This window comes from Crinia signifera, chromosome 7, assembly GCF_055691185.1.
Source record: "Crinia signifera chromosome 7, ASM5569118v1, whole genome shotgun sequence".
In the NCBI taxonomy this organism is placed as follows: domain Eukaryota; kingdom Metazoa; phylum Chordata; class Amphibia; order Anura; family Myobatrachidae; genus Crinia; species Crinia signifera.
This window is the reverse complement of record NC_139223.1, coordinates 146,850,343-146,863,540: the sequence shown is the minus strand read 5'-3', so window position 1 is coordinate 146,863,540 and position 13,198 is coordinate 146,850,343. Positions and strand designations below refer to the sequence as shown.

The 13,198-nt window shown below is 46.2% G+C and overlaps 1 protein-coding gene across 1 annotated transcript in view; it reads right to left on the bottom strand.

Annotated features, from left to right (window-relative positions):
* The window catches only part of SLC38A11 (solute carrier family 38 member 11), a 95,136-nt gene that overhangs the window by 48,151 nt on the left and 33,787 nt on the right, over positions 1-13,198 (bottom strand). The window contains exons 2-5 of the mRNA XM_083152069.1: positions 11,362-11,568; positions 11,077-11,194; positions 7,539-7,613; positions 1,919-2,053 (exon numbers count right to left, since the gene is read on the bottom strand). Of these exons, the coding sequence (XP_083008195.1) occupies positions 1,919-2,053; positions 7,539-7,613; positions 11,077-11,194; positions 11,362-11,400 (367 nt within the window). The 5' untranslated portion in view covers positions 11,401-11,568. The remainder of the gene's footprint in view (positions 1-1,918; positions 2,054-7,538; positions 7,614-11,076; positions 11,195-11,361; positions 11,569-13,198) is intronic.

Below are 13,198 nucleotides of genomic sequence, written 5' to 3'. Positions count from 1 at the left end.
TATTACCATGGGCATTATGTGTAAAAGGCACTACTACTATTAGAATTTTATATAAAGGGCACTACTGTGTGGCATAATGTGTATAAACGGTACAAATGCCTGAAGTAACATGAATAATGGACTCTACGGTATTTTGTAACGGGAATAAGGGAAACTGATGTGTGGTAGAATGTAAATCAGTGGCACTACATGCAAATAACATTGTGCTACTGTGTGGTGTAATTTTAGAACACATTCCTTGTGAGAACACAGCTCCTTTTATTGTGGCATGTACGTCTAGCGTGTAATCTTTTATAAGGTATGGGAAGGCGCAAATTTAGAGTTTGCAGGGAGGCGCCGAACACCCTAGCACCGGCCCTGTTGGGGATCATCTACGTTTGTATATGTCATTGTAAAAGATTCCTTTCAGATGTAGCAGTACACACCCATGCTTCTAGGTGCCATGTTCACAATATCTTTTCTTAATCTCTCCATATATAGAACTAGGTTTGGAAAAAATTAGGAGGTATCCGTGCGCACTATTTATACTGTGAAGTTACCTGCAGCCCTCTGTTGCCAAAAAAAGAGTTAGACACCCACTCTTTAAATAGACTGGTTTGGGGGAAATAGGTCAACAGGATAGGCGCATGCAACACAACAGTGGATATGTGAATAATCTGGACCCACAATGGGGGTTATATTGACCAGAAGAATTATTTTATTTACAATCAAAAAAACATAATAAAAAAAACATACATATAAAAGTGCATAGCAGATATGTGCAAATATGCAAATGCAGCAAAAGAAGCAATGCAGTATTTACCGCACCAGGCTTAAAAGGGAATCACACCTTGATTCCCATTCAAGCCTGTGCGGTGGTGCATTCATCCTGCTACCCGGGACTTACCATCTTTAGCACCAAGCCCACCGCACCACCTTGAAATGGTGAGATAAAAGATTCAGACCAACCCCGTCAAATCCATTGTACATGCACTTTAAATACTGCATTGTTTCTTTTGCTGCATTTGCATATTTGCACATATCTGCTATGCACTTTTATATGTATGTTTTTTTATTATGTTTTTTTGATTGCAAATAAAATAATTCTTCTGGTCAATATAACCCCCATTGTGGGTCCAGATTATTCACATATATGGAACTAGACACACCCCTTGGAAGGAGCATTAGACGCCCCCTCAATGGCAGCACTTTGCAAATTTCTACTACCAACTATAATCTCCCTGAAACCAGTTTTCAAAAGTAGGCAAGTATGCAATGACCCTAAAGTTCCCCATTCACAGGTCCAAACAGACAGATCGGGCCTACGGACAAGATGGAAACTGGCCAAATTGGATGGGTTTCGACACCTTATCCAATCTGATGTGTAGCTCCATGCACATCGGATCGGATCCAGAGATCATATGTGCTGCATTTGGCCCCTTCCCAGCAGCGGGGAACAAGGTCACATGTGATATATTGCATGGAAAAAGACCACATGTGATGTATCACATGCAATCCTGCCACCCAGGTAGGTGTTGGATGGCTTACAGGAGTTCGGATGGTTGTACACTGCTCCGAGAAGTCTGAGCAGTGTATGGCTACATTAACTGAGTTTGTATAATCTCCCAGTGCTTGCTCGAGTTTCCTCTGGGTGCTCAAGTTTCCTCCCGCAGTCAGTACCACAGGTCAATTGGCTCTGAAGAGAAATCCCCTATACACCTCTCAGAGGAACTCTGAAACACCTGCTTCCATGCCTCTCCATGGTATGTTCATTGAACTGCCGGTAGTCAGCAAATATTTACTTGGGCATAATATATTTAATGAAAGCCACTTGATTAAAAGTGCAAACATCCTTTAAGTCTGCTTTAGAGATAATTGCTCATTGTACAGTGTGAACATAATTTCTCATTTCATATGATATCACTTAAAATAATCATACCTGCAAAAGGATATAAAAACTGTAGCGCTGATACGGTCAGATATCCAGGAAATCCAAATGTTCTGCTGACAAGAGACTGATAAGTGCTGGTGCCAGACATTGCTCCTGCCTTAATCAGCAATATCATAGAGTAATCTACAAAACAGGTAGTGGAACACAATTATATATAGAGAGCTCTACACAAAGAGAGTGTATCCGAAAAAGTACCTAACTTAGGGCCAGATTCTCTAAGCTTCAAAAGTGATAAAATGGAGAGTTATAAACAGCCAGCCAATCAGCTCCTACCTGCCATCTCACAGGCCAGTATTCAATGCCTCTGATTCTCCATATTTTCTGGGGAATCAGTCAATTCCCCGGGTTTACAGGGAATTTTCTCACTGGAAAAACAATTCGCCCTATTCAATGAACACAATTCTCTGCAAATGAAGAGCGAATGTCTGGCGATTCTCTGTTTGTGATTCTCCGCGATTCGCCAGTGGTTTTCAATGGTGTTTTTAGTGGAATTCGCCGGGAGTGTATTCAATGCTGAAATGGAGAACTGCTTTCACCAGTGATTTTCCTCGGATTCTCCATTTTGCATTCGTCATCTTTTTATGGAGAATTGTTATGTGTACTTGTAAAATAAATGTTATCTTTTCTTTTTTTAATGTAAAAAAAAAAAAGTTTTCATTTTATTTGAAGGGTCTTGCTTTTTTTCCACATTACAAGCACCTCTTTATTTTATTTTGTCCCCCCCCCCCTCACCAAACTGACAGCCAGCTGAGCAGTGCTGGCGGGGGGGGGGGGGGTAGTTCGGGTAGGGATGCGGGTGCCATCAGCTGACAATGGAAGGCAACATATGCACTCCTGACACTGCAGTGAGGGGGCCGTGTAATGCAGGCAGAAAGCCTAGCTCCTGCAGCCCCAGCAGACGTCCCACTGGTAAAGGCATGCTGCTACTTTTAGTTCTACCACAGCTGTAGAGAAATAGCCCGCTAACTCTCCCAGGTACCACAGACACCCCGCATCCATTCATCCATTCCTTGTTCCCTGTCAGCTCGGGTCCATACTGAGCCTCCTGAGATGAGAGACCAGGGACATCTGGAAGTCCTGCTGCTGTAATGTTGTATCCACCGATATCCTCCCCTCTGTCCTGCCAGCGTGAAACAGCCGCCGCTCTCCCTCCCCTGCCTCTCTCCTTCCCCTGCCTCGTACAGCCCCAGCAGCAGCAGCGAGAGCAGGAGGGGAGAGAGCCAGGACACAGACAGCCAGGCAGCCGGGCGGAATGAGATAAAATAATAATATAGACACATGGGCAGCCGGGGACCTGCACTGACACCGCGGATGGATGACTGGAGTCTGCCTGGTCCTGTGCGCACAGGTATCGGGAGCCCATGCAGTGGAGCTGGGGTACAATACCACCCCCTGCAATAGTTCTCCGGCAGCCTGTTCTTTAAAGTGCGGAGCTCTGTGGAGGGGAAAGGGGGGGTGCCTGGAGGAAGATGCCGCTCAGCGCCCCCGACACGGCGCCCGCTCTGCTCCCCGATCCAGAAGGGCAACAGGCGGGACACTGACCTGCCTCTGCCTCAGCAGCTATCAGTAGGGAGAGACGGCTCCAGCAGCAGTAGCAGACCTCCGGCAGCCCCAGCGCGATGATAGCAGATGTCAGAGCTGGAGTCTGAGGTCTGCTACTGATGCTGCTGCTGGACCCGTGCTCAGGCTCCCGGCGGCATTAGTGTGATCCCCAGCCGTGACTCCGCTCCATCCCCTGCAGTGGTAGTGTAGCCACAGAAGCAGGAGACAGCAATTCGCCATGGGGAGTAATTTTCGCTGTCAGGGGCGGAGAGCCCCTGACGCATTGAATACAGTGGACGGGCGGATGCCGGGGAATCTCCAAGCAGGGAGAATCACGGCGAAAGCGCAGCGAATCCAACACAGGATTCGCTGCCGCCCACGACCCCCGGCCATTGAATACTGGCCACAGACTGTGTTTGAAAAATGTCAGACAGGAGCTGATTGGCTGGCTGTTTATCACTCTCCATTTTATCACTTTTGAAGCTTAGAGAATCTGGCCCTTACACTGCTAGGTACTGTAAATATATTTATAATAAAATATATGAGCAAAAATGCAACCCGTGTAAAAATAAAGCAGCCAGTATTTACTCTGCACAGAAACAAAATAACTCACCCAAATCGTACTCTCTCTCTGCATGCTTATCCTACCAAACCACTCTCTACATTTCAGCTATTCTCATTATTTGCCTTTTGCTTGAGACTGAACAGTCATTAATTAAAACCTTTTCAACACTGTAACAATTTTTTTATGCCAGTACCCTTGTCTCCGCAGTTTCTAGCCCGAGGGCTTACAAATGGAAAGAAAGCTGAGATATGTTCAGCTAACTCGTTTACGGCAGGATAATTTCTAGGAGAAATGTTTTTTGGTGTATCATAGTGCGAGTTTTCCCTGGAGCAAAACACAGCTCTGAGATAAGCAGTATATAATGTCTGTGTATCCTTAATATATAAAGAAGAAAAAATAGCATTATACTTTAGAATGACGGAACCAGAACATGCTAAATACCATGCTCTGTAATACTCTTCTATGGTCCCTCTAAAGTGCGGCACAGTGAAGAGTATTTGCATAATTGTTTTTATTTTTTATCATTTAAAAAGATAAAACCTCATTTGGGAGTACAGCCGAAGTCATACCTCCAAACATTGTTGTATTTGTAGTCGAGCCTCCCTTGCGGCCCCAATCAGGGGTGTCGCCTCAGGAAATGGGGCCATGGCTTCATGGGAATGTCCACAATTGCGAGGACACACCCCTGTTTCGTCACTGTGTGGGCATGGCCAGTGTTCTGAGAGTTTCTTGCCATGCCCCCTGTCCCTCTGCCTCCTGTGAATAGACGCAGTGCCACACTTGCCGACTTATGTGGTCTTCTCTTCGGGAGAAGCCTGAAGAGGAGACTGTGAGCAGCATTTCAAGAGGTGGGGGCAGGGCTTGATGTCATGATGGACGAAAATGCACCAATGGGGGCCAGGAGGGGGACCTGATTTTCGGAAGCCTCATGGCCATTCCAGGAGTGTAGGTAAGTATGCGCAGTGCGCATAGCGTCTATTCACCCTGGTGAGACAGGGAGACACTTCCAACTGCCACCCCCCCCCCCAACTGCAAGGCACTGGCGGCCCTGGGTGAGACATTGGACAGTCACAAAAAATCATGACTGTCCTTTGAAAATAGGGACAGTTGGGAGGTATGCGATGTTGGGGTTGCCATTCTGAAAGTGCAGTATAAGGTATAATAGCATTACTTGCATGACAACGTTAAGGTGGCCTAGCTCTTTAAATAACGGCATCGGGATGATAGATTGACAATGTATTGACCGACAATGAATAGGTTGACTGATACAAAAGGTCGGCATGTTCACAAGGTCGTGACAATGGTTGACACATAAATGGTTGAGTGTGACGTGCGTACACATGTGGATTATACATGAAACATACAAGTTTTGGCCCCAAAAATGTGTCTACCACCTGGGTTACCCTTTCATCTGTCAAACTTTTGTACCTGCCGACCTAAAGCATGTTGACCATTTCGTGTAGACCTAATTGTTGGCAACATTGATCCACACTATAACATTGCCGATCCTGGCCCTAAATTGTCACCATTGATCCAGACCCTAAAGTAAAAAGTTTAGGCAACTCAGTCAAAGGGAAAGCTACTATGGTATGTGACTATAGGTTAAACACCGTGATTATTATAATTATCATAAATAAAACGGTACTTGTTTCCTAGCACGGTGCCAACAATTTTAATTGTATCCATCTGGTAGGAAAAAATTGGGTCGATCGCATCGCATGCAACCAAATCGCATGCGATGCGATCTACGCGTCCGACCCGATTTTTACATTGGAACCAATGTAAAATGGTCCCTGAGACCCGATTTTACATTGGACCCAATGTTAAATGCCCCTCAGACCCCAATTTTCATTGTATACCCACCCTGATGGGTCAAATGCCCCCCCATTGTTAACGCCACCCCACGATGAACGTCAACATGAAGCATGGCGAGGGGCGGTGGTACGCGTCCTCCGACCTTTTCATACCCTCACTATCCACGTCGGCGTGGAGCTGATTTTATATAGTGTGGCAAACCACCGAGCCCGAAGCGTGGTGAGCGCAGCGAGCCCCGCGAGAGGACGCGCATGACTTCACAGGTATTACGCGTCCCCTTGCAGGGCTCGCTGTGCTCGCCACGCTTCGGGCTCGGTGGCTCGCTGCGCTCGCCACACTATATAAAGTCAACTCCACGCCAACGTGGATAGTGGGGGTATGAAAAGGTCATAGGACGTGTAACACCGCCCCTCGCAGGCTCGCTGCACTCGCCACGCTTTGGGTTGGCGTTAACAATGGGGGGGCATTTCACATACAAATAAAAAATCAGGTATGGTGGGCCATTTAACATTGTTCCCTATGTAAAATCGGGTCCATCGCATTGGTCGCATTGTATGCCATTATAATGGCATACAATGGACCCGATTTTACATAGGAATTTAACATTGAGTACAATGCATACAATGTAAAATCGGGTCGGTCGCGTCAGACGCATCGCATGCCATTATAATGGCGTGCAATGGACCCAATTTTACAATTGTCGGGAAAGGTGAAAAAAAGCCCGAAATCGGGTCAGTCGGGTCCCATCGCATACCTTAACTTAAGGTATGCGATGGCACACGATGGGCGCCGTGCTAGGAAACAAGTACCAATAAAACTGCTTTGCATAATTTTTTAATGAATATTCAGGCAGGGCCATATTAACAGCATTGTGGGACCTGGGCAAAGCAATGCATTTGGGGCCCCTCCATCCTTTATTAAGGGGAAAAATGTTAACAAAAAAAAAACGTATGTAGAGAACCATTTTCATAATGTACAGTAGGTAACAGCAAACAAGTCGGTAGGACTTAGCTTCACTTCCTATCTGGTGCTACAAGTCCCAACCACTCAGCCCCTTATCCCTAGTTGCCTGATCCCAATTTTTTTAGACTGTCTCGCGCACACACGGTGGCCAGATCTCCCACATCCTAACTGCTTCCTAGTGGAGCGAGTAGGATGAGGAGATTATACCTGGTACTTGCAGCACAGTATAAAATGGGCAGGCCAATTCACATTGTTTAGCTCTATCTCCTGTCTGCATACCTGCTATTTATGCCATTTTGTGGCAATGGGGTGGCTCTTAGTGAGTTGACAGCTCTGCCCACCCCCCAAAGTAGCCCACAGAAATTGCAAGTTGGTTATTATGTGCTTATTCCTGACCAGTGATATCCCATCAGCTCTCTTCCCTGCTCAGCTCCAGCTGTCATTCCTCCTAATGATGTTTTTTTTTAAATCAACTTTATTTTAAAATGACTTCAGGCTCTTACCAAAATGTCAACCATAGGGTATTTGCACTGCACAACATCACCTGTGTCCATACAATAATACAACACTTTTCTGCATATTTTGCATGATCAGGCACCCCTTAAAGCACTGATTGCCCAGACCCGTAATACTCAGTGTAGAGGAATGTACCAGCCAGACAGTCTACTCATGTACATTATACCAGCAACACAGAGCTAAGGGGTTACACAAAACACTACCAACCTGTAACATACGCAACTCCCACCAAAAGCAATAGTCCCAATGGCAGTCCAGCCAATTTCATAGAGTATGGTAATCCTAGTAAGATAAAAGGTATAGAATACAAAATGAAACACACGGAGTAAAGAAAAAAGCATTGTCATTTAAGTATTCTATACATCAAATCGGGTCAGGGGCAAATGCAGGATCCTCGTGAGGGGGTTTCCACGCGCTGTAGCGCGCACACACACATACACTCATCAAAAACTGCATTATCTTAATAATGAAATCATATCACAGCACGTTGCCTAATATACTGTGTGTGTATAATATATATATATATACTATTGGAATGAAGGTGTTGGAGGAGCCCATCTGCCCCCAGCTCCAGAGTGAACCCACCTGAGAAGCCCCAAGGAGGAGGTATGGCCTTGACCAATTGCGGGCCCAAATCATAGGCCTCACTGACTCTCCAACCCTCCCACTCGGCCTCACTGACTCCCCCTCCACTCCACAAATGCTGGCTCTCCTCTCCCTCCTGACACGCTTCACCCCCTCCAAGCCCCACAGCAAAACAGCCTCAGGATCCATCCATCCATGCTGGCTGACTCCTGTGGAGTGCTGTAGGGGAGATGGCCTGTTGAAGCCCTTCTACTGCTAGCCGCAATATGGCTGCCTAGGAACTGTGCCACTCAGCTATATGTACCTCATGTCTCCCCTCTCTCATACACTGCATAGCAACCTAAGGTACTTGTGTATTTTGGCGGCGCCCCCGATGTGCATCGCGCAATGTTTTTATCGCATCGCATGCCTTGCACCCGATGGCATGCGATGCGACGCGATTTTTGCCCCTATGCGATGAAACATTGGATAAGCACCCTAAAGGGTGCTTTTAAGCACCCAAATGGGTGCTTACAATGTTAAATGCACCCCCACGCCACCCCCCCACTATAAACGTGAACCCGAAGCGTGGCGAGCGTAGCGAGCCTGTGAGGGGCGGCGGTACGCGTCCTCCGACCTTTTCATACCCCCACTATCCACGTTGGCGTGGAGTTGAGAATAGAAAGTGTGGCGAGCACAGCGAGGCGAGCGCAGCGAGCCCCGCGAGGGGACGCGGTTACCTTCACAGGTATCCGCGTCCCTTCACGGGCTTTAGAGGTATCCGCGTCCCCTCGCGGGGCTCGCTGCGCTCACCACACTTCGGGCTCGCTGCGCTCGCCACACTTTCTATGACGAGGGTAGTGGGGGTATGAAAAGGTCGGAGGACGCGTACCGCCGCCCCTCGCAGGCTCGCTGCGCTTGCCACGCTTCGGGTTCACGTTTATAGTGGGGGGGTGGCGTGGGTGCATATACAATGTTTAATCGCATCGCATCGCATTGTATGGCATTGTATGCCATATACAATGTCATACAATTTTAACATTGTATGACATTGTACAATATCAATATAACAATATATGCCTTATGGTATGCGATGCGATGGGCGCCGCCAAAATACACAAGTACCCAACCTAAAACTGTACTGTCTCTGCTTAACTGCTACCTACCTGACTGTTGCAATGACCAGTGGTGCCACTGATGGCTGCCTAGGCACTATGGAGCTCGGCGGGTATGTGTTCCCTGTGTGATAACTGTACTGTCTCTGCTTATATTTTTACCTACTTGGCTGCTGCAACGACCAGTGGTGCTGCTGATGGCTGCCTTGGTGTTGTGCAGCTCAGCAGGTATATGATGCCTGTGTGATAACTGTACTGTCTCTGCTTTTATTGTTGCCTGTCTGGCTGTTGTGGCGACCGTGGCGGCACTGATGGCTGCCTAGGCACTGTGCAGATGTGTGTGTACATGCACAGACATACGAATATATGAAGGGGTTTATTCAGACGACCCCTTAAGAGTGCTGTCAGAAGGGTCCATGCTATTTCTGTTGTTTTCATGGGAGAGGTCATGGCCACGCCCCTATAAAAAAAATGCTGCTGCAGCTGCTTCTCTCCCCTCTCAGCACACGGCACTGAGCAGCATATGCTGAGCATGGGAGAGAGGCTGTGCTGCTGTGGGGGCCTCTGCTCTCTACTCCCACTGCCCAGTCTCTGCAGGGGGGAAGGGGGTCGCGAGACCCGGGACCCATCATCTGACCTAGGCCTGGGCAAAAACGACACGCTAAACCCCCCCCCACACACACACACACACACACACACACTCGACGACACTGAATACAGCACAATAAACCGACTCCCTTAAGTGGACCCTTAACTCCTTGAGTGGTGGGTTTTCCTGGGGCAGGACAAACCTACCAGGGCAGGTTTGTCCTGCCCCAGAAATACTCACCACAGAAGGGGTTGCCGCTGCCTTCTGCAGCAGCCCTTGCTCCCCTGGAGCTGCTGCTGCTGCAGGCTTCGGCTGTTTGCGGTTGCTTGGAGAAGTTTGGGGCTGCTTTGGGGGGGACTCAGGAGCACTTGAGTGTTCGGGTGCTCAGCTGTTCGGACATTTCTGTGTTTGGATGCCTGAACACACGAACGGCCTACCTGAGCGGCCCTGATCCTCCCCGAGCGGCCCTGATCCTCCCTGAGCATTGACGGGGCAGCAGGGAGGATCGGCAACAGGGTGGATAGTGGTGTGCCAGTGGTTCACCGCTGGAGGAACCACTGGCGCACCCTTTCTTTAAAGTTTCTTGGGATAGCCCTCTCCTGCAGCACAGCTCAGCCCAAGAAATTTCCGGGCATACCACCAAAGGGGTTAAAGGCCTATAAGGGTCCATTAAATGAAAAACATCTTCACTTTACAAAACTTTTGAGAATTGCATAAGCATAAATGGGCCTTAAGACTAGTATGTATAATATTTAATCTGAATCATACAATATCCATACAATATTGATCTGCACTCTACTTCCACTCATTATCAGACAAATATTCTATTTATAGAAGGTTATCCTTTGCAAGCGCATAAACACATAACAGCTAACATAATCACTAACAATATCTTCAATCGTTCAGTGACCTCCCCAGATCCCCCCCCCCCCTCCACTGGGCATGTAGTCATTGACGATGTGAGAGAGGACGTTGTAAAATGAGTGATAACATTTTTTTAAAAATCACCCTTTTGTTTATAAACACTGTATTGGTATTTAACCCTCTAAAAAGTCATCAGATTTGTCTGTATTACTAATAAAATTTTAGGGGTGTACTTTCAGGCAAGTCTATTTTGATGTGTCACTTGTATAATGTATTTGGCTTAGGGCTGAATAGTATATAGTTAAAATCGCAAGTGCAGTTAGCCAAACCAGATAGTCAAAATCGGCCCAAATCTATCTCTCTCTGCACATGTTACATTTACCTCACCTGCAGTGCACATGGTTTTGCCCAAAAAAGATTTTGCTTTTGTAAACCTTACTGAATAACCCCCTCTAAACGCAAATGACACACTGCATTTTGCAAACATTAACCTGTCGGGAGAACTCTAGGATCAGTTGTATATCACTATCAGTAATTCTCTATGTATCATTATGTGGGATGTTTACTGTACTGTACATAATAGTTATTGACTATCAAACCTTGATTTACTTACCAATCATTCCTGTACCTAGGATGGCATTTATCAAGTTAAACCCTGCCCAGCAGACATTGGCAGTAAGTTTTCTGTCAGATTCTTCTTCCACAAGTAGTGTAGTATCATCTGTATCAATCTATGGCAAAAATAATATTGCCGGCACCTTACTTCAAGTTTAAAGTAATACTCTCACAAATACTGCCTTATTTCTAATGTATAATAATACTACCTGGTAATAAATAATAACAATAATAATAATAGTAATAATACTACATATTTTTATAAAATATGTAAAATAATTACCTGCTCAGTCCATCTGTTTTGCAACTGTGTAGTCTTCATTCTGAATTCTGTTTCTTCACAATGATATACAGTAGCTGTATCTTCAGAATGATTTCATGCTACCTCTCAGATTGGTATAAATACGTTTCTATGTCTGGCATGAGCAGAGCAGGGATAACTGTACAGGGAAGCCACTGGAGCAGACTGAATCGCTCTATATGATTTTGCCTTAAAGGCAATGATTACAATCCGGTTGTCCAATGAAAAAGGTAAATGAGGGTCATAAAAAAAGAAGCAGGAAATATTATTCAGTTCAGATTTACGATAACACAATCTAATAAACAGGCATGGCAACTTAAAGACATTAGGGGCTAACTAATTTCATAAAAACATGGGCTACTACCAACTGAGAGTTACTAATAGGACAGAAATAAAATCCACTTTGATGCAAACTAGCCATCCGTCATTAGAAAAGACAAAATGCAGATGCGTACTCTAAATACTAAACAGTGGGGGTGATGCTGTAACGATCGTAAGTGGCGCACGCCCCATCTTCAGTGGACTCCGACGGAAATAAAAGTCAGTGTAGACTGACTTTTATTTCCGATGGGGAGAGAATTCATTCGATGGTCCGTGACCATCGAATTACTTCTCTTCCCTTTGGCCGCATGCGATGGGATGTGTTCCCGTACATCCCCTCTCATAATTCCGAGGCGGGGGGGATGGGGGGGGGCAGGCATTTGGACGGTAAATAGTAAAGTGTGCAGAGTGCAGTGGTAGCGAAGTACCGGGCCCAATGCATGGCGAGCAATAAAGTACACTTATTTTGGGTCCACATGCTGAAATCTACAAATTGCCACAAAAAAAACGTGAAAAACTCCTTTTGAGGTGTCAAACATTTTTGTGTCAAACTTTTGCATGTGCGACTTTTTGTCTATAGCAAGCTAGTGACTGTTGATCATTTAGTGTCGACCTGTTGACTGGTAACATAGACACTGTTGACCCTTTATATCATAACCATACTAAAGGCTGCTAATCTTAATAATTATAATAAACTTTGCACTATAACAGAGCAAAATGAAGGTGCTTAGCATTATTTTGGCCTAAAATATTGGCCCACCAACCACGAAAAGGAGACTTCATCTGGTGGCCCTTTAACATTCCCAAGGTTCAAGTCCAGAGCATGGGACCAACATAAGGCAACAAGCAAACTGCCCCAAGGCATTACACTAGCTGGCAGTAGCGGTTATCTATCTAGTTCCTTACATGATTTCCACCAGCCGCCCCACATTATAAATTTCATGGGGCTGGCCTGTGGCAGCAGCTGGATCCACAGGTGGTAGGAGATCGATGCAGCGGGAGGTTTGTGGGCGGTATGACCCCTGAACTGGTGTGGCGGGGGGAAGCAGCATGGTGGGCTACGCAGTGCGACCTCTGACAGGCAGGAGCAGCCAGCACCCGGTCAGATGCTGCCTGGCATTAGATTGCGCATGTAGTAGTAGTAGTAGTAGTACCTTTGTTTATAAGGCGCCGCAAAGTGTCCGCAGCGCCGTACATAGCAAACAAAAAAAACAAATGACAAGGTAACGTACAGGGTGTGTTGAAAAATACAGTATGAATAGGGGTATAGCTGGTAGAACTAAAATCAGCATCAGTTCAGAAGTAGGTGTGGAAATTGTCGAGGAGACTGAAGATGAAGTAGAGGAAGGGAAGAACAGGACAGGAGGACAGGTGAGGTAATGAGGTAGGGTGAGTACGTGAGGAAGGAGGACCCTACTCATAAGAGTTAACATACTAAAAATAGGTGGGTGGACGAACGAAATACAATAGGATAAGTAGGAACGGAGGGGAACGGAGG